This window comes from Oncorhynchus tshawytscha, linkage group LG16, assembly GCF_018296145.1.
Source record: "Oncorhynchus tshawytscha isolate Ot180627B linkage group LG16, Otsh_v2.0, whole genome shotgun sequence".
NCBI lineage: Eukaryota > Metazoa > Chordata > Actinopteri > Salmoniformes > Salmonidae > Oncorhynchus > Oncorhynchus tshawytscha.
In genome coordinates this window covers 24,853,095-24,872,395 of record NC_056444.1, presented here as the reverse complement: position 1 = coordinate 24,872,395, position 19,301 = coordinate 24,853,095, and the positions used below count along the sequence as shown (strand labels likewise).

The 19,301-nt window shown below is 41.2% G+C and overlaps 2 protein-coding genes across 3 annotated transcripts; both read right to left on the bottom strand.

Annotated features, from left to right (window-relative positions):
* Positions 1–814: 814 nt before the first annotated feature.
* On the bottom strand, positions 815–5,927 carry eif1b (eukaryotic translation initiation factor 1B). Its single transcript, XM_024374671.2, has 4 exons — positions 5,733–5,927; positions 5,010–5,173; positions 4,255–4,356; positions 815–3,489 (listed from the first exon to the last, which is right to left on the bottom strand). The coding sequence occupies exons 1-4, from the start codon at positions 5,761–5,763 to the stop codon at positions 3,445–3,447; spliced, it is 342 nt and encodes a 113-aa protein (XP_024230439.2). The 5' UTR covers positions 5,764–5,927; the 3' UTR covers positions 815–3,444.
* Positions 5,928–6,074: 147 nt separating this feature from the next.
* LOC112215552 (putative ferric-chelate reductase 1) lies at positions 6,075–14,526 on the bottom strand. 2 transcript variants are annotated; one of them, XM_024374669.2, is made up of 16 exons: positions 14,425–14,526; positions 13,799–13,982; positions 13,482–13,615; positions 12,057–12,154; positions 11,740–11,899; positions 11,376–11,570; positions 11,020–11,121; positions 10,658–10,802; positions 9,130–9,237; positions 8,898–9,010; positions 7,479–7,565; positions 7,196–7,287; positions 7,047–7,105; positions 6,784–6,921; positions 6,533–6,558; positions 6,075–6,422 (listed from the first exon to the last, which is right to left on the bottom strand). In XM_024374669.2, the coding sequence occupies exons 2-16, from the start codon at positions 13,980–13,982 to the stop codon at positions 6,333–6,335; spliced, it is 1,731 nt and encodes a 576-aa protein (XP_024230437.1). In that variant the 5' UTR covers positions 14,425–14,526; the 3' UTR covers positions 6,075–6,332. The 2 variants fall into 2 exon arrangements, with proteins under 2 accessions (XP_024230437.1, XP_024230438.1); XM_024374670.2 differs by having other exon boundaries at positions 12,057–12,151.
* Positions 14,527–19,301: the final 4,775 nt, after the last annotated feature.

Here is a 19,301-nt window from a genome sequence, read left to right as displayed (position 1 = left end):
GCTGCGTTCTCACAACTCAACTGATGACGATTATTAGCTCACTGACTAGTCTCTTCTCACAGGCACTGTGCAGGATGCCCCGAGTCTGACGAGAGAGACGACTCACAGACAGACTGAAAGGAGTGAATCTCACCCTGACTTAACTGTCTGGCAGGCACAACAAGTCGACAGACACCACAGCTGGTGGTGGTTAAGAGACAATGGAATTCCAAAATAGCTACTGATGGGGAGTGTCTTCTGATAGAGTACCCCTAAAAAAATAGTTAAAGTATATACTTTCAGGATGTTCCTCGGTATATATGTCATTGAGCCAGTGTCTCTGTTATCAGAAAGTAGACATAAAACCCCTGTTGTAAAGTATAGAGAGGAACCTAAACTATGCTTGTCTGTTAATGAGGAGATGGCGTTTGTGGAAAAATAAATACTCTCTTGTATTAAATTTCAAAGGAGTGGAGTAGTCCTTTAGAGTTGTCTGTATTTAAAGTAAGCCTCCACTTCAAATTTGCACAAAACAACATCTCATATAGGTGCACTAGAGTGAAGTCTAGCCAGCATCACAGTTAGCGGTTGTTGTCCAAGGGCAGCCTGAATCTCTTCCTCTTATGGTCTGGCTGGCAGGCAGCAGTCATTCCCTACCACAGCCCCCCCACACACGCCTCCTCTAGCCTGTTTAAGAGGATTATGGGCATGGTTTTGACCCTGTAGGACGGTCAGGAGACTGGCTGTGGATGAGACCAGAAGTAACCCGATTAAAGGCTAGAGCTCCAGAATGGAGGCCAATGCACAGTATGACAGAGCCAGAGGTGAACCAAAATGAAACACAACATCTATATTTTAAGTGAGAAGTTACGCTGGTTCGAAGCCGAAAAATAAAGGAAATTCACATGAGAAACAGAAGGGACAATTTCACCCAGGCACTTTCAAGGTTTTCCAGCACAGAGCTTTGACCTAGGACTCGTGTTGGGTTACTACTGTGCTGACAAACAAACATGGCAAATTCAAACAATGTATTGTGCAATTACATTTGTCATTAGAAGATATTATCATTGGGTCATATACAGTATGCTCATAACAAGTCACACGGTCAATTGTAGATATGAGAGGAAATAGGGCTAATGCAACTCAAACATAGATTGTAACCTGATGGTATTATAGTATTATAGTATTAAGGTTAATATAGATAATATGCTATTAAAAACTGTTCAGGGTCATTGATATGATAAATTAAATGAATAAAAGGGAAATACAGAGTATTTTGTCATGCAAGGAAGGATTTGTTACACATATAGGGCATGGTTTTCCATATCAAATGCAAGGAAGGAAGGATTTGTTACATATATAGGGCATGGTTTTCCATATCAAATGCAAGGAAGGAAGGATTTGTTACATATATAGGGCATGGTTTTCCATATCAAATGCAAGGAAGGAAGGATTTGTTACATATATAGGGCATGGTTTTCCATATCAAATGCAAGGAAGGATTTGTTACATATATAGGGCATGGTTTTCCATATCAAATATTCATAAAACAAACTGCACTTACTGCATTTTTACAACAAAAAAAACATTTAGCAACAAATCTCTGAGATCCATAATTAGACTATAATAAAACCCATTATATTGCTTTGTAGTTTGTGTTAACAAAATGACACATTCTAACAGCCCGTTGCCAAGATGTTACATTTATAGTTTGACAAGAAAAAGAGGGCATAATTGATAGACCGTTCAATCGGTAATTACACTTGACCATACTTTCTCCATAAATTGCAAGCAGCATAGCCTGGCTATAGCTCACCGGAGTCTTTGGCATCAAGCTAACTAACTTCATAATGTGATTTCACTGACGGAATTGAGATTAGGCACTAGAGATTAAAATGAGAAAGGTGATAAAATGCCCTGGGATTTTATCCTGTAATCCTGAACGTCAGTCATCAAAAATCCCCCCAAAAAAGGTAGCCTGGTAACCCAAAATAAACTGCTCACATTCTGTTGTGAAATAAAACAAAAGGCAAACATAACATTTCAGTTTGGTTCCAGGCTATGACCAATTCCAATAGTATCAAAGTATGCTAGTGATTTGTCTTCAACAACTACCAAGTAACAAGTGATGGGTCGTTCGTAAACGACCGGCTTTTTGGTGAATGTCGGGAACCGAATCACATTAGTGAAAAAGCCATTCATTTGGCATACTGTTGCTACTGCTTTTAGAGTTCCAGACAATTATCTGCAGATAAATTATATAAACATCCTCTGAAGATTGTAATTCCTCACTGCAGGAGCAACAGTGAGGAGACATTTTCAGGTCCACACACATTATGCAACTTTGTAGATTAGCCATTTTTTCAGTTTGAGGTAGTTTTAAGCGCTACCGAACAAAGAGCCATTTGGGAGCCAATTGAAATGCTCTTTTAGATGAACAGAGCCAAATAAGCAGGCTCACTGAAAAGACTTGAAACGCCAATCACTACCACTAACTTCCCATCACCAAATCCATTAAACTTGGTCCCTATTCAGATGTTCACCTGTGCATAGTTCTCCATCTTGGGAGAGTGATAGTTTAGATAAGTATTTTCTTTGAGGCAAAAAAAACACAATGATCTCCCTAATATCATAAATACAGTTTAAACGGATTACATTTTTTGGCCAAATATGAACGCAATGCACTTGTTAGGTTTGTCCATGGAAGAGACATCAGGGAGGCATCGATTGAGTCACTCACTTTTCCTTTGCTTGTTCGTACACCAAACACAGAATCTGATTACCCTGTGGCTCTAGCTACGTGTGGGATTTGTAGAAATTAATAGTGCAGCTAGGGCCCTTCTGTTCTGCTGCAGACTCCCCAATATAATCTGGTTTAACCAGGGTATCCAGAAAAAGCAGACAACACATCAAGCTCTGACTGACGAATAACATGACCAAGAGTATCCATCCATTACTCTACAGCTGTGCAGAAGGTCTGATAATCTAGGATATTGCATAGATGGCAGGAAGTGGCTCAGTGGAATTTTGTACATCTGATAAGACCGCTTCCTGACAGCACCATTTTACATGCAGATGTTTCACTGGGCAGTGATGTTAAGAAAAACATGGGCCAGGTTACAGTCCAACACTGGACTCCTGTCAGACCCAATACCCATCTGTTACAGGCAACAATGGGCAAACACTGCATGCTTGGGTGTGCTGAAGGTAAAGTTGCATACATACAGGACATTGGGAGTTCATTTACATTTTCAACAATTGTACATGTTTCTATAATCAGATCAGAGATGGAGGATAAGGTGTGAATAAGAGGCGAGATTGTGTTATGCGATTTAAAAAATGTGACATTGTGTTTTTATTGCCTCAGAGTTTTACATCAGACATGCGGCTGAACTTTATTGGTCAATACATAACAGAAAAGTCTAAAAGCTGATGAGGCCCTGGTCTTGAAGCAACAGCATTACTTTAAAATCCGTGGACCTTCAACTGCTCCTCCCTGACAATGCCGATCTGTGGGGGGGGGTAGACACAAATTAGGCTACACAGTAACAGTAAGACCACAGGACACACTAACAATACAAACAACAGCCAGTAGGTTACAGTCGATGTGACTACAGAGCCAAGAGTATGTGGGGAAAAAAGCCAATATTAGCATTTTTCAAACATCATGGTAAAAACATCTATACATGACCGAGCTTCACAAATCGATTTTTCGATACTTCCAGATGATTTGGACAATGATACACGAAAAATTGTAATATCGGTCCCATGACTTGAGTGGGATTTGTGTCACAAATGCTAAAACTTTAGCAGGAGGAAACAGTGCCAGGGAAAATAAACCAAATCTTGGATTGCTGTCATACCTTGTCCGTAGACTGCTTACAGGGTAAGAAAACCAGTTAATGATTTTATCATTTGGGTGAATTACCCCTTTAAGGATTCCAGCATTAAGTTTCTGCACCACTGACAACCCTGTTTTTTTTTTTTTAAGAGGCTACCAGATTCTTTCTAGGTGAAGTTCTACCTCAGAATCAAAACATTGTCACAACCTTGATAATGCTCCACTACAGTTTGGTTTTTCTATTGGTTTTCTGTTGAGTATTCATTTTAGACTATGCTTAAGTACTATAGAGTATGTGTGTGACCAAGTTGTGTGAAATGCAGCAAAGAATCTAACATCTGATTCCTTGAAGGCATTTACTTATCCAGAGAGACTTACAATCAGTGCATTCAACAAGTGTAGGTAAAACAACCACACATCTGAAAGAAGCTTACCTCCATGAGGAACTGGCAGATGTTTTTTCTCTGGTCTCCCTGCAGCTGGATGACCTCACCGTACTCAGGGTGTTCAATCACAGTACCATTGCAGGCAAATTTCTGTCAGGCACAGAGGCAACCCCAGTAAATCACATGATTAGCTTTGTGTAAATTAGCTGACATTGGCATGAAAAGTTGAAATAGTAAACACACACTGTCTTGGGTATTTGTTTTGTAACACATTCCAATTAGAGACATTTGAAAACATGACCAGTTAAATAATAGAAGACACAAGGAGAGGTTGAGAGGGGCATGTGGCCAAGTAACCTTTCCATTAGCATTCAGTGCAGGACAAGCCCAGAGCCCCTTTCAAGCACTAGCTAGCTACATCCTCGTGTGTGTGTGGGGGGGGGACCCCAGTAAATTCCCCAGTGATAACTGGTGGCTTATGGAATAAAACGGACCTATTGATGCTGCAAATAGATTTCACTCTGCAAAGGGTAATAGCCATAGGCCAAAGCGGTTCAACGTCATGCACTTTGAGTGTTACTTGTCATTACAAAATGGATGTAAACAAAAAGTCCTCAAGCTAATCCCTGCCTACACATACCTTAATACTCCAGTATCTCTGCACATTTGGTACTGACAGTGTATATAGCTTCGTTTGTTTTCTTAGACTTTAATGTTGAATATTTCACTAGGCTAGGGCTTGCAAGTTAAGATTCTTGTACATAAAAAAATACAACTTGAATACGTCTAGACCGCATCATCACCTTCTTGAAGGCCTTCACAAGCTTCTTCTTGTCGTAATCGGCCGCGATCCCTTGAACAGTGGTTAGGGTCTTGCGTCCGTTTCGTTGCTGTATCCTTATGTGGATTTTATCTTCTGTCCCTGCCGGGAGTAAGTCGTCACCCTTGGTTGCATCAGCAAAGGGATCTGAAAAGCGAAAGGGGGGGGGAATCCTACGCGTTTATTTAGCTACTCATGCAAGGCTAAATTCGGTGACGGGTGTCATATCAAATATGCACTGTTAATCGCTCTAAAAATGTTTTTTTTTAAATGTTTTACCTAGAAATACCACCTCTCGTCCTGGCTGGCTACTGTAATCTATTAGATGGTTAGCTAGCTTGGATTCAACGTTCACTAGGTGACTGGTCGTCTTACCCCGTTTAGACACCCAACACGATAGAAGCTTAAACATGGATAACATCCCTAACCAACGTTAACGCGTAAGTTAATGACAGACCGTAGCTAACAGTTCAGCAGTTGCCATGGGAAGTTGGCCAGCCAACGTTAGCGCCAGCTTTTAACTATACAACTAGCTTACAATAATTTAGCCGGGCCATCGTATTTCATTAAGCAGTTTTTCAAAACAGCCGTGGCTAAATTGTACCATGAAGTCAAGAATGGTCTAAATGTACATTTGCTAACGTTACTTGCTACTGTCAATTAACGTCAGCCTTTCTAGCTGGCTAGAATTTGCGCTTTAACTTACCAAAAGATTGGAGGTTCTGAATAGAGGACATGCGATATTAGGACGATAACTTTGTGGAGATGAAATATCTCGGCGATGTAATGCCGTGCCTATTTATACGAGTATTATTTAACAAAGTAGCTCAAATAAAAAGGACAAAAGCAACCTCAGCGCACGCCTCGTATCCTTGACAAAATGGCTTCGAACAAAAAAGTATTCGAATCCGTTTGCTTTTGTTCGACTTCATCGTTGGTGCTAGCAAGACATCCACCACAATGAATCTTTGGACTCAATACTGCCATCCACCTTGTTGGAGGGACGTTACCTAACCAGTAACTTTGGTGAAGAGAAATAGGAAATGCATAGTTTGCACAATTGTTTATTACACATTTTGAACAATTACTTTATTATAAGTCACTGACAGTATTAATAATGATATACATGCAATGTAATTTAAACATTATGGTTGAAGTCAATTTAAAATACAGTTTTATCATCCAGTGTAAACAAGGTATCACAACCATTTTCGGTATGATTCTCAGAGCATAACGTTATAAAATTCTCAAATATACAGTCAAAGTGAGCTATATTATAGAAATCTGTCCATTGCTCAGCAGCTCTTCATGACATGGCAATTCCAACAAGTAGTGCTACCAAAAATGCCATATTTCCTAGGAAAAACAGGACCAGTAGTAACAAAGCCTTGCATGCCTGTGGGGAGAAATGAAAAGTAAAATCACACCTTAACAGAATAGTTAAGAATGTATCACTTATACAGTAAGTATATTGAAAATGTGATTCAATGGTGGGATTCAGCTTACCGATTCAGAAGCACCCTCTTCGTTATCTAGAAAAAAAAAAAGTTAGTTTATGTAGTATTTAAGAAAAGTGAAACCTGTACACTGCTGTTGCTGGTATTAGTTTGTTTATTCAAGCTTATGCGTCGCCTATCGTCCTTCATCAGAGCTTTAGACAAAGGCCAAGAGTCATATTTTTTATTGAGCAACCTAGTATTGTGGATAGCATTAAACGGAATTTAACCAAATGAAAATGTATATTTGTTTTCGCTCACCACTGCACTTGCAGCGCATGTGAACATCTAGCAGGATGTACAGTGTTGCCTCCCATCCAACAAAACCACCCATCACCTTCAGAAGCCACTTATCCTCAGAGCTGTCAATCAACGACAACCCAGTGAATATGGCCACCACTGGAAGAAAATGTGAACACAATTACTAACATGTCCATAGAGCAACAAACATCTGACAAATACTGACTGAGAAAATAAACACTTTGTACTACGCAAATAAAAATATATTGATCACAATTCCTTACCAGCTAAAACTTTTATCGCCACTGCATTTAAAGCATGCGACCAATTAAAGAGGACTCGCCTGTGAAAAACACATTGATAAAATATGGCACATTGTTTATAGACAATTACACATACGCACATACAGGAGGTATGATTATAGATCCCTTACCAGCGATTGTGAGGTCCACATCGGAACATGGCAACGATCGGCTGGAAGAAGGCCAGAATCATCACGACCCAGCCCAACACAGGATGGGCTCCCTATGAACACACTGGCCTCATAAAGTGTCTCGTAACCATTTCAATTATCTGAGCCTTCCATAATGAAGTAGGTTTGTTTGAGTAAGAAAACTAATGCTGGCTAGCCTACAGTTAACTTCATTCAGAAGAAATTGGCTATTAAGACTGTTTTAATAAATGTATAGGCGCAATAAAAAGGTTTGATTACATACCCCACTCCAGCCTCCAACTTGTGTGAAGGACAAAATGAAGGCAATGATGGTGGCAGCAACAGTTAGTGTCATAAGAAACACGTGTACCTGATGAACATAAAAGCCAAGAGGACATAATGTGGCATCATTATTTAGTACTAAGAACTTTCCACCTAATACAATCTAGACCAGGAGTTCTTAAACTTTATCAACTCCAATGAGAAATGTACCATCCTCCCGTGATGCAAATAGTCTTCCAACAAGCCAAATTAAGGCAAGGCGCGACAGGGTGAAATTACATTTTGTATTGGTCCTTTAATATTAGAAAACAAAATCAAACTTGATGCAAACTCTGTTTTATCATACTGTCAATGTTATGAATTTGAACCACATTCAAATTGACATCTATAATTTGAAAGCTCACTACATTAAATCACAATCTAAAAGCCCATTACATAGAGAACGTTACAAACTAATATCTACGTAGTAACTTACTTTGTTGTGACGGTTATACATACATGTGATTGATTGGCTAAATTCGGCAGAGTCGTCTTTAATTGCCATTTTCCCCGAAAGTTGGACTGTTCATCTAATTTCTCATCTACCGTCATTCAAAGTGTGGTTATATTAGATCTTTGTACATGTTGAGAATATACTGGTGTCAATTTTTTTAATTCTAGAGAACATTTAAATTTTAAAAAATGCACTTCACGTACATTTAGTTTAGTATTTTGCATTGAAAGATTAAGTTACACCAAGTACACCAAACATTAGGAACACCTTCCTAATATGGAGTTGTGCTTTTTGCCCCAGTTCATCGGGGCATGGACTCTTACAAAGTGTCGAAAGTGTTCCACAGGGATGCTGGCCCATGTTGACTACAATGCTTCCCATAGTTGTCTGGATGGTGGCTCATTCTTGATACACACGGGAAACTGTTGAGCGTGAAAAACCCCGATGCACCTGCCATCTACTACCATACCCTGTTCAAAGGCACTTGCCTTACCCATTCACTTCCTGAATGGCACACAATCCATGTCTTAATTGCCTCCTTTATCCTATCCTGCCCCCCACCAGGGTGTGGTGCCTTGCCTTAAAAACAAAGTGATTGATTATAGATTTATTCATAACTACGACACACCTCACATGCCTAGGGCCCACATCCTGACCCATAGGCAAAGAAACCGTTATCTAGACGTGCCAATGTGATAGATGTCAATGTGCTGGCTTAATATAGCTTCAGATGTCTGCGACTGGGAGTTCCAGGATCTCGGCCTCGCAAAGACACATGACAGCCCGCTTGACACACTTAGCCAATCATGCTATAGTAAAAGGTACCAATTCGATAGCAGTGGGGTGGAGACATTTCAATCTAAGGCGGGAGATTACAATCGAACGCCGTTATACTGTACCCAATATGTTAGTGTAACAGAAACTCACCAGGAACCAAACATGTGGCCAATGGGGAGGAATGTTGGCACGATCTTTGAGATACCTGGCTGTGATCATTCCTAGACTACCTGTGGTCATCCATGCTATCAACATCAGGGCACCTGAAGCGCAACAGGATAACCAGTCATCAATACACTAGTATCTGTAGTTGTCAGTATATTACAATAACGTTTGAGGTTATGCATGCAAAGTCAGCTCAATAGGACAACAGTAACATTACCATGTGCTTTGATAATAGGAGGCTGGGTTGCATTGGTGATGCCCTGAGGTCTTGAAATATCCATCTTAGTGTCACTGAGGAAGGTGCTTGTATGATGCCCAATTTCCCCTGTAAAAGTCAACCAAAAAGAGAAATAGGATAACCTTAGTTCAGCATTCATGTGTCGTATGTTGGCTTGACGTCATCGGTACCACGCCCAAAATATTATAATTAAGCAATAAGGCCTTAGGGGGTTGTGGTACATGTGCCTTCGGGAAAGTATTGACATCTTGACTCAGGTTCCAGCCTTACTCTAAAATGTATTAATTTGTTCCCCCCCAATGTGACACTTGGCATTCAGTCCAAAGAGTTCCATCTTGGTTTCATCACACCAGAGAATCTTGTTTCTCATGGCCTGAGTCTTTTAGGTACGTTTTGGCAAACTCCAAGTGGTCTGTTATCTGCCTTTTAGTGAAGTGGCTTCAGTCTGGTCACGCTACCATAAAGGCCTGATTGGTGGAGTGCTGCAGAGATGGTTGTCCTTTTGGAAGGTTCTCCCATCTCTACAGAGGAACTCTAGAGCTCTGTCAGAGTCACCATAGGGATCTTGGTCACCTCCCTGACCAAGGCCCTTCTCCCCCAATTGCTCAGTTTGGCCGGGCGGCCAGCTCTAGGAAGAATCTTGGTGGTTCCAAACTTCTTCCATTTCAGAATGATGGCAACCACTGTGTTCTTGAGGACCTTCAGTGCTGCAGACATGTTTTAGTACCCTTCCCCAGATCTGTGTCTCGACACAATCCTGTCTAGGAGCTCGACGGACAATTCCTTCTTACTCGTGGTTTGGGTTTTGCACCAACATGCACTGTCAACTATGGGACCTTACATAGACAGGTGTGTTGCTTTCTAAATCATGTCCAAGCAAATGAATTTACCACAAGTGGCCTCCAATCAAGTTGCAAAAACATCAAGGATGAGCAATAGAAACAGGATGCACCGGAGCTCAATTTCAAGTCTCATAGCAAAGGGTCTGAATACTTATGTTTTTTACTTAATACATTTGCTAACATTTCTAAAAACCTGTTTTCGCTCTGTTATTATGGGTTAGTGTGTAGATTGACAAGGAAAAATAATTAAATACATTTTAGAATTAGGCTGTAACGTTACAAAATGTGATGGAAGGGGTCTGAATACTTTCCGAATGTACTGTACCAGGGCTAAAGGCTGGTCTTCTGCACGATAAGGCTTGGATAGCCCTTAGCCTTGGTATATTGGACATATTTGCAAAGCACCTTATTGCTATTATAAACTGGTTACCAATGTAATTAGAAGTGAAAATAGTCATACCCGTGGTATACAGCCTGATATACCACGGCTTTCAGCCAATCAGCACTCATTGTTCGAACCAACTAGTTCATATTCCTTGTTAGATAACAAATCTCAGTTATAGTAATCTAAAAATCAAATGGAAGAGGGATACAACCATGTCCTCTTCCCTCATACCCTACCATTACTGGTGCTACCTTAGTGTAAGATTTGTCTCATACTCTACCATTACTGGTTGGTCCGTGAGCAAACATGAGGTAGTAGGGGGAACTGGACCGTACCGATCGCGGAATTGAGATGGGGTTCCTAGTCGTGAAGGAACAGCTAATGATATCATCCTTCATTGAGGATTTAACATCAGAAACATTTCCCTACAAAATGACAAAGAAACATTTGCATCAATACCGATCGTTTTAGGATTTATTAAGCATCAGGGTTGTGGTCAATTCCATTTAGATTCAGTCAAGTCAGGAAGTAAACTGAAATTTCAGTCCCAATCATTGGAATGGACCCCAACCCTATTAAGCTTTATGTAAACACCTACGCTATTCATGTCATAATAACAAGAGTGTGAGAGGAGTGCAATACCAGAGGAACTATGTCCGGCCGCCTTCTTCCTGTTGAATAGGCATGTTGCAATTGGATGATCCCGTTACTGTCCCGGCCACAAATAAAGATATCATCATTTCCCTTATGGGAAGATGAGAGGAACACAGTCACATCTGTTGAATTTGCTCATTCAAATTGTAGTGACATTCAGTCCAGTTACTTTTATATAAATGAAAAAGGAACAAGTTTAGTTTGAAAATTGTTTAAGGGATAGCCTGGTTACAGATCTGCTAGCCCAGTCTTGCCAACTCCTAATGGGCATTGTCATGCCAAACATGTTTGACCATTAGGAGTACCAGGCTAGATGAGGGCAGGTTGAAGGCAGTGAGCGTTACCATCATCTGGTCATCTGAGAAGCCGATGGCGATGTAGCCATCTGAAGGGCCGGTCATTTCCAAATGGATGGCTGTATCCCTGATAGAGGTCATAGCAGATAGGAAGTAACAGTCTGGGCTGACCCCAGGGTCACAGTTCAGAGGTTGCCTGAAACAGACCTTACTGCTGCCACATCCAGCACTCGAGATGGACAACTGTTGCAAACAAAATCAATCTTACTGTAAAGCACTTGGGACAACTGATGTAAAGTGCTTAGAAATATATACGTTTGAAAATCTAATATGGCAATATTGTCAGAGAGTCAGTTACTTGTGATACATTAAGACAGATGTTTCAAATACTATTATCCAACACCATACGTACTGAGGATTGCGATGGAAATACTGCTGTAGATGAGGCGGAGGTGGTCGAGGTGATGGGTATGGATGTGCTGTTAGCTGGTGTTGCAGCAGTGCCACTGAACGTGACTGGATAACTTGTCACGCCAACCCAGAAGGTGGAGAAATCTATTACAAAGGATGCACTGGCAGAACAAGTAGTTAATATATTAGCATCAAGGGCTGTTTTCCCAGACTCAGTATTACACTAAAAATCATGTTCAATGGTGGTTCTCCAGTCATTGATCTGAGGGTATAAGTACTGAACATTCTGGTTCAGGAGCTACAGGATGGATGAATCACCTGAATTGGATAGAGTTAAAGCCATATGATGTGGGGGCCCTCCATGTTCCCTGGATGGATAATTTAGCTGATGCTGATGTGTGAGAAACTGCAGACTTCTGGGAACAGGAACAAAATGATCCATGAACATTTAGTTAGGCTTTATTCCGACGCAGCAGGGTGATTCCACACCAGGAAGGCCTAAAAATATGTCTGGTATCGCAGATTTTCTATGTGAGAATTACCAGAAGACTTTCTAGAAAGGATGTTATATTATTTTTACATTTGTCTCAAACCATGATGAAAGTGGCCATTTTAGACCTATACATGCCTCCTGTAAGACCCTATGAATCATACATTACATAGACATGGTGTCATTTTTTTTTTACATTACATTAACATGAATTTATTTAACATTAAATATATATACCAAAAGATGCATGTCTAAAGAAAACAGAGAGCACACTTTCCATGGGACAACCACAGCAGGTTCAACTTGCCCGGCTCCCATTCTTTGTCCATCTTTCACCAACGTGGATGAACAAGAGCTCAGTTTTAGGCTTACTGGAATTCAGTAAGCCTCAAGTTATTTTTTTTAATAAAAAAATAATGGTTTAAATGTCCCTGCTACTACTAGGTCTCAGAGTTTAACCTGGTCTCCACACACACACCTCAGACTTGTGGTGCAACCTCTAAATTATGAGCACCACCAACAGTTAATGGAAGCACTGGTTAAAAGGGAACTCCCTCTGCTAGTCATTTGCTGAATGTGCGATCTTAGAGGGCTGTGGTTAACCACCAATGTCAATTTATATCTATAAAACTGGCATCATCTTCAAAAGAGCCCACTGGAAATTTGAGCAATTTGAAGAGAAATGTTTTAAAAAATCGAATTTATATGTTAAAAGGGTACTTGAGATTCAGATTATTTTAAGTTAATTTATTCAATATGAAAAAAGATTTGAATCTTGACATAATCCATATTTAGATCACTATTAGGAGTATAATGACACCAAGATAGCTGCATCATGTATGGTTCACCGATGTAAGGGTCTTACAGGAAGCATAATGATTTTCCCCCCAAAAGATTGTAATAAAGACATCTTCGCAAATTAAGTTCCTATGTGAAAATTTCCAGGCCAATAAAATGCCCCCCCCCCCAAAAAAAAAAAATTGCCTTCCTGGGGTCAAATGGCTCAAAACATATTTCATGAGCAAACTACATAATGTAGGCTAGTGGGTTTGGGGTAGCAGGAAGAGCCATGTGGGAACAGGATATTTGATCACTTTGTAAATAGAGTGTTTTACATCTCATACATTTAGGGCTATAAGATGTTTTAAAAAATACCCTTTCAATGTTATGTAATACTGTAGCTCTCATAACAGGCTATAGGCCATGTGGGAAGACATAATTAAATTACACAATCTCTATGGGAAAAGACTCACAGGTTGTCCGTTGCAGGTGAGGAGCTGGGCCTCTCCACCTGTTACAGTGAAGACTCCCAGAGGACTGCTTCCATTAACTGCTCTGGCTTGTAACATAAACCCAATGAATGGAGTGGAATCTGCCAGGAGCCAGACTGTTAACACAGTGTGTAGTTGATTTAAAACACCAGTTGCATCACCATAGAAAATGGAGACAGAGATTCAGTCCATATCTACTTTTAAAAGAAACCCCGCAACAGCCAAACCATAGCATTAATAAAAACTATAGAGGTGAGTGTTCAAGATCACTGCATGAAAAATATGACATGACTTCTCACCTGTGATTTCATCGCCCTCCTTGAAGCTGGACCGGTCAGCGGTGACAGAGAATGGCGCAGGGCTCTGCTGTGCGGTTACGAAGTGCTGCGGTGCCATATCGTCACACGCCTCAGTCACCTCTCCGGAGCTGTAGCACCGCACGACCCGCAGAACACACGCAATGATCAATATGTAGCGATCCATCTAGATTAAATGAAACCGAAAAATAATTAAAAACAGGCTACTGATGGAGAGCGTGGCGTACCAGAGTCGACAAGTTAGGGAGTTTGGGTGAGGGCAGAATTTCTAGTTTAGTGCCTTGTGTGAGGTTAACGTTAAGACAGAGAGACTACCTCCCTTCTGGATACTAGTGTGACAAGTACGGCCGTTGCCTTAAGCACTTAACCCTGTGAGACCAAAGTGTTTTTACAACACAAAAATACAGCTAGTTCTGGCTCAGAACAGTTCGTTTCATTACTATTTATTTTCTACATAAACACTACATCTTATAGAAGACAACAGTTGCTACTATACATCTGGGTAAAGGACATTAATTATGTAATACAAGTAAACTGAGGATGCAACTTAATAGAAATACTTAATTGCGCAAAATAGATTGGTATTAGGTGATAAAACAAAAGCTCGCCTTTCAGACAGACACACTACACAGCGAGTCTCCAACCCTGTCCCTGGAAAGTTACCCTTCTGTAGGTTTTCACTCCAACCCCAGTTGTAAATAACCTGATTCATCTGATCAACCAGGTCATTATTAGAATCAGGTGCGGTAGATTAGGGTTGGAGCAAAAACGTACTGCATGGTAGCTCTCCATGAAGAAGGTTGGAGAGCCCTGATATAGAACAATCTGAAACACCATTGTTGCTCTATCTGGCTTGAGCAATTAAATAATCAGGCACACCTGAAGTGTTACCTACCATGCAAAATTAAGCCAATAAAAATGAATACAATTTAAATACTTAAAGTAACTGTCCATTTTTTCCAGATTTCTATGAAATATATTACCTATAATTAATTACAATATGCGTGAAATAGTTTTTCTTCCAGAAAATTGTAATTATGTTAAAACGCCGCTTTTCTGTGTTGGAATGGTGTAGGCGTACCCCAACAACAGAATGGCATGGAATTCTACCATCATTAAAAATATAGATGTGAGTGGACCGCTGATTAGCCAGCTCAGCCAATATGACATGTTCTTTGAGGAAATAGCAAGCAGTTTTAAAACTGTTTGGATTGAGGTGTGGTTTTATAAGTGTTTTTTCTCTAATGTATGCTTTTGCCACAAATACAACAATAGGACAAGTCAACAACTTTATTTGGGTATGAGTTACATACAAAATTTTATCAGTGACATTTTAACTGGACATTTATTTTAATTTAACTGTTGGTAGTTGGGACTTATACACTGCTCAAAAAAATAAAGGGAACACTTAGACAACACAATGTAACTCCAAGTCAATCATACTTCTGTGAAATCAAACTGTCCACTTAGGAAGCAACACTGATTGACAATTATTTTCACATGCTGTTGTGCAAATGGAATAGACAACAGGTGGAAATTATAGGCAATTAGCAAGACACCCCCAATAAAGAAGTGGTTCTGCAGGTGGTGACCACAGACCACTTCTCAGTTCCTATGCTTCCTGGCTGATGTTTTGGTCACTTTTGAATGCTGGCGGTGCTTTCACTCTAGTGGTAGCATGAGACGGAGTCTACAACCCACACAAGTGGCTCAGGTAGTGCAGCTCATCCAGGATAGAACATCAATGCGAGCTGTGGCAAGAAGGTTTGCTGTGTCTGTCAGCGTAGTGTCCAGAGCATGCAGGCGCTACCAGGAGACAGGCCAGTACATCAGGAGATGTGGAGGAGGCCATAGGAGGGCAACAACCCAGCAGCAGGACCGCTACCTCCACCTTTGTTCAAGGAGGAGCACTGCCAGAGGCCTGCAAAATGACCTCCAGCAGGCCACAAATGTGCATGTGTCTGCTCAAACGGTCAGAAACAGACGACTCCATGAGGGTGGTATGAGGGCCCGATGTCCACAGGTGGGGGTTGTGCTTACAGCCCAACACCGTGCAGGACGTTTGGCATTTGCCAGAGAACACCAAGATTGGCAAATTCGCCCTGTGCTCTTCACCGATGAAAGCATGGCTCCCACTAAGCACATGTGATAGAGTCTGGAGACGCCGTGGAGAACGTTCTGCTGCCTGCAACATCCTCCAGCGTGACCGGTTTGGCGGTGGGTCAGTCATGGTGTGGGGTGGCATTTCATGGGGCCGCACAGCCCTCCATGTGCTCGCCAGAGGTAGCCTGACTGCCATTAGGTACCGAGATAAGATCCTCAGACCCCTTGTGAGACCATATGCTGGTGCAGTTGGCCCCGAGTTCCTCCTAATGCAAGAAAATGCTAGACCTCATGTGGCTGGAGTGTGTCAGCAGTTCCTGCAAGAGGAAGGCATTGATGCTATGGACTGGCCCGCCCGTTCCCCAGACCTGAATCCAATTTAGCACATCTGGGACATCATGTCTCGCTCCATCCACCAACACCACGTTGCACCACAGACTGTCAAAGGAGTTGGCGGATGCTTTAGTCCAGGTCTGGGAGGAGATCCCTCAGGAGACCATCCGTCACCTCATCAGGAGCATGCCCAGGCGTTGTAGGGAGGTCATACAGGCACGTGGAGGCCACACACACTACTGAGCCTCATTTTGACTTGTTTTAAGGACATTACATCAAAGTTGGATCAGCCTGTAGTGTGGTTTTCCACTTTAATTTTGAGTGTAACTCCAAATCCAGACCTCCATGGGTTGATCAATTTGATTTCCATTGATCATTTGTGTGAGATTTTGTTGTCAGCACATTCAACTATGTAAAGAAAAAAGTATTAAGAATATTTCATTCAGATGTAGGATGTTATTTTAGTGTTCCCTTTTTTTTGAGCAGTGTAGTAAGCACTGTTTATGGAAGGATTTGAATGTTGATGAATGAATACAAAATATACTTGCTCTAAATTAACTGTCATACATTTAAAAAGAGTACAATGTCTCTAGTGAAGGAGCCTCTCCTTCAAAGCTAGCCTACATGACATCATCCCAACTTAAAGAGCTTCAGATGGACTTTATTACAAGAATACAGTCAAAAGAATTTAAAATATATACAATACTTAACTTTTTAAATGGACATGTTACATATTTATATACAGTATTTGTTAAAGCTTACATTTAAATGTATCTACTATCAGCTCATAATAACACTAAAGGGCATTGAGAATAAATAGTTGAAATAATGTTATTGTTCACTTTATACCAACTTCCAATAGCAGGCCTATGTCACCATTGGTAAGTGATGTTATTTCACTAGGTGGAAGGCTACTCCTCACTCTGCCTTGCAGACTTACTTGGATGCTGTCCTGGACACAATTAAAAAGGAAGTGTCTGGTGAACAAGACTGGGGAGAATCTCAATTGCCTACTTCTTGTGTCCCCTCTGATCGCATCTTTCTCAAAATCCATGAGGGGAGGGACCTCTTGCGTTCTCATCCAATGGGTTTTGAGGAGGTGAGGAGAGGGCGTGAGGAGTATGCAATTGAGATTCTCCCTAGGACATACAGTGCCGTCAGAAAGTATTCAGACCCCTTGACTTTTCCACATTTTGTTATGCTACAGACTTATCCTAGAATTGTTTAAATACAAACATTACCTCAAATCTACACACAATACCCCATGACAAGGCAAAAACAGACTTTTAGAAATGTGTGCATAAGTATTAAAAATAAAAAACGGCAATACCTTATGTAAGTATTCTGACCCTTTGCTGTAAGACTCAAATTGAGCTCAGGTGCATCCTGTTTCCATTGATCATCCTTGAGATGTTTCTACAACAACTTGGAGTCCACCTGTTGTAAATTAAATTGATTGGAAACGTACACTCATATCTATATAAGGTCCCACAGTTGACAGTGCATGTCTGAGCAAAAACCAAGCCACGAGGTCGAAGAAATTGTCCGTAGAGCGCAGAGACAAGATTGTGTCGAGGCACAGATCTGGGGAAGGGTACCAAAACATTTCTGCAGTATTGAAGGCCCCCAAGTACAGTTTGGAAGCACCAAGACTCTTCCTAGAGCTGGCTGCCTGGCCAAACTGAGCAATCGGGGGAGAAGGGCCTTGGTCAGGGAGGTGAGCAAGAACTCGGTCACTCTGACAGAGCTCTAGAGTTCCTCTGTGGAAACGGGAGAACGTTCCAGAAGGACAACTATCTCTGCAGCACTCCCACAATCAGGCCCTTATGGTAGAGTGGCCAGACGGAAGCCCCTCAGTAAAAAGGTAGATGACAGCCCGCTTCGAGTTTGCCAAAAGGCACCTAAACACGCTCAGACCATGAGAAACAAGATTCTCTGGTCTGATGAAACCAAGATTGAACTTCATTGGACTGACTGAATGCCAAGCGTCACATCTGGAGGAATCCTGGCACCATTCCTAGGGTGAAGCATGGTGGTGGCAGGATCATGCTGTGGGGATGTTTTCCAGCAGCAGGGACTGGGAGACTAGTCAGGTTCGAGGCAAAGATGAATGGAGCAAAATATAGAGAGATCCTTGATGAAAACCTGCTCCAGAGCACTCAGGACCTCAGACTGGGGCGAAGGTTCACCTTCAACAGGACAATGACCCTAAGCACACAGCCAAGACAATGCAGGAGTGTCTTTGGGACAAGTCTCTGAATGTCCTTGAGTGGCCTAGCCAAAGCCCGGACTTGAAACCGATCGAACATCTCTGGAGAAACCTGAAAATAGCTGTGCAGCGATGCTCCCCATCCAACCCGACAGTGCTTTCTAGGACCTACAGAAAGGAATGGGAGAAAATCCCAAAAAACAGGTGTGCCAAGCATGTAGCGTCCTACCCAATAAGACTCTAGACTGTAATCGCTGCAAAAGGTGCTTCAACAAAGTCCTGAGTAAATGGTCTGAATACTTATGTAAATTTGATTTCAGTTTTTGCTTGTCATCATGGGGTATTGTGTGTAGATTGAATTGTTTATTTTCCTCAACAATCAATTTTAGAATAAGGCTGTAACGTAACAGAATGTGGAAAAAAGGAGTCTGAATTCACTGTATGTGCAGAAACACCCACCCTTCCCATTAGCGACAATAAAAGACAACGTGAACGAAGCCTGGAGCCGAGGCTTTAGAAAGACGAACTGTGTCCACAGAAGATGGAACTTTGTATGGCAAGAACTGTTTGAATCAACATTGTTTCACGTAATTTCTTAAATAAATAACCAAAATCCAATGGCAGGGTGATATTTCTTTGATTTCACATTGAATACATGGAAGTTGACAACTCAACCAAATGTAAATCAAAACTAGACATTGAACAGACATCTGTGCCAAGTGGGACCCTTGCTATTCCCAACAATAGGTAGAACATTGTATTCAGTCATTTCAGTGAAATTACCAAGGACGATGACTGGAATTATACAAGAGTGTTTTCCTTTTTGTAATGATTAATATT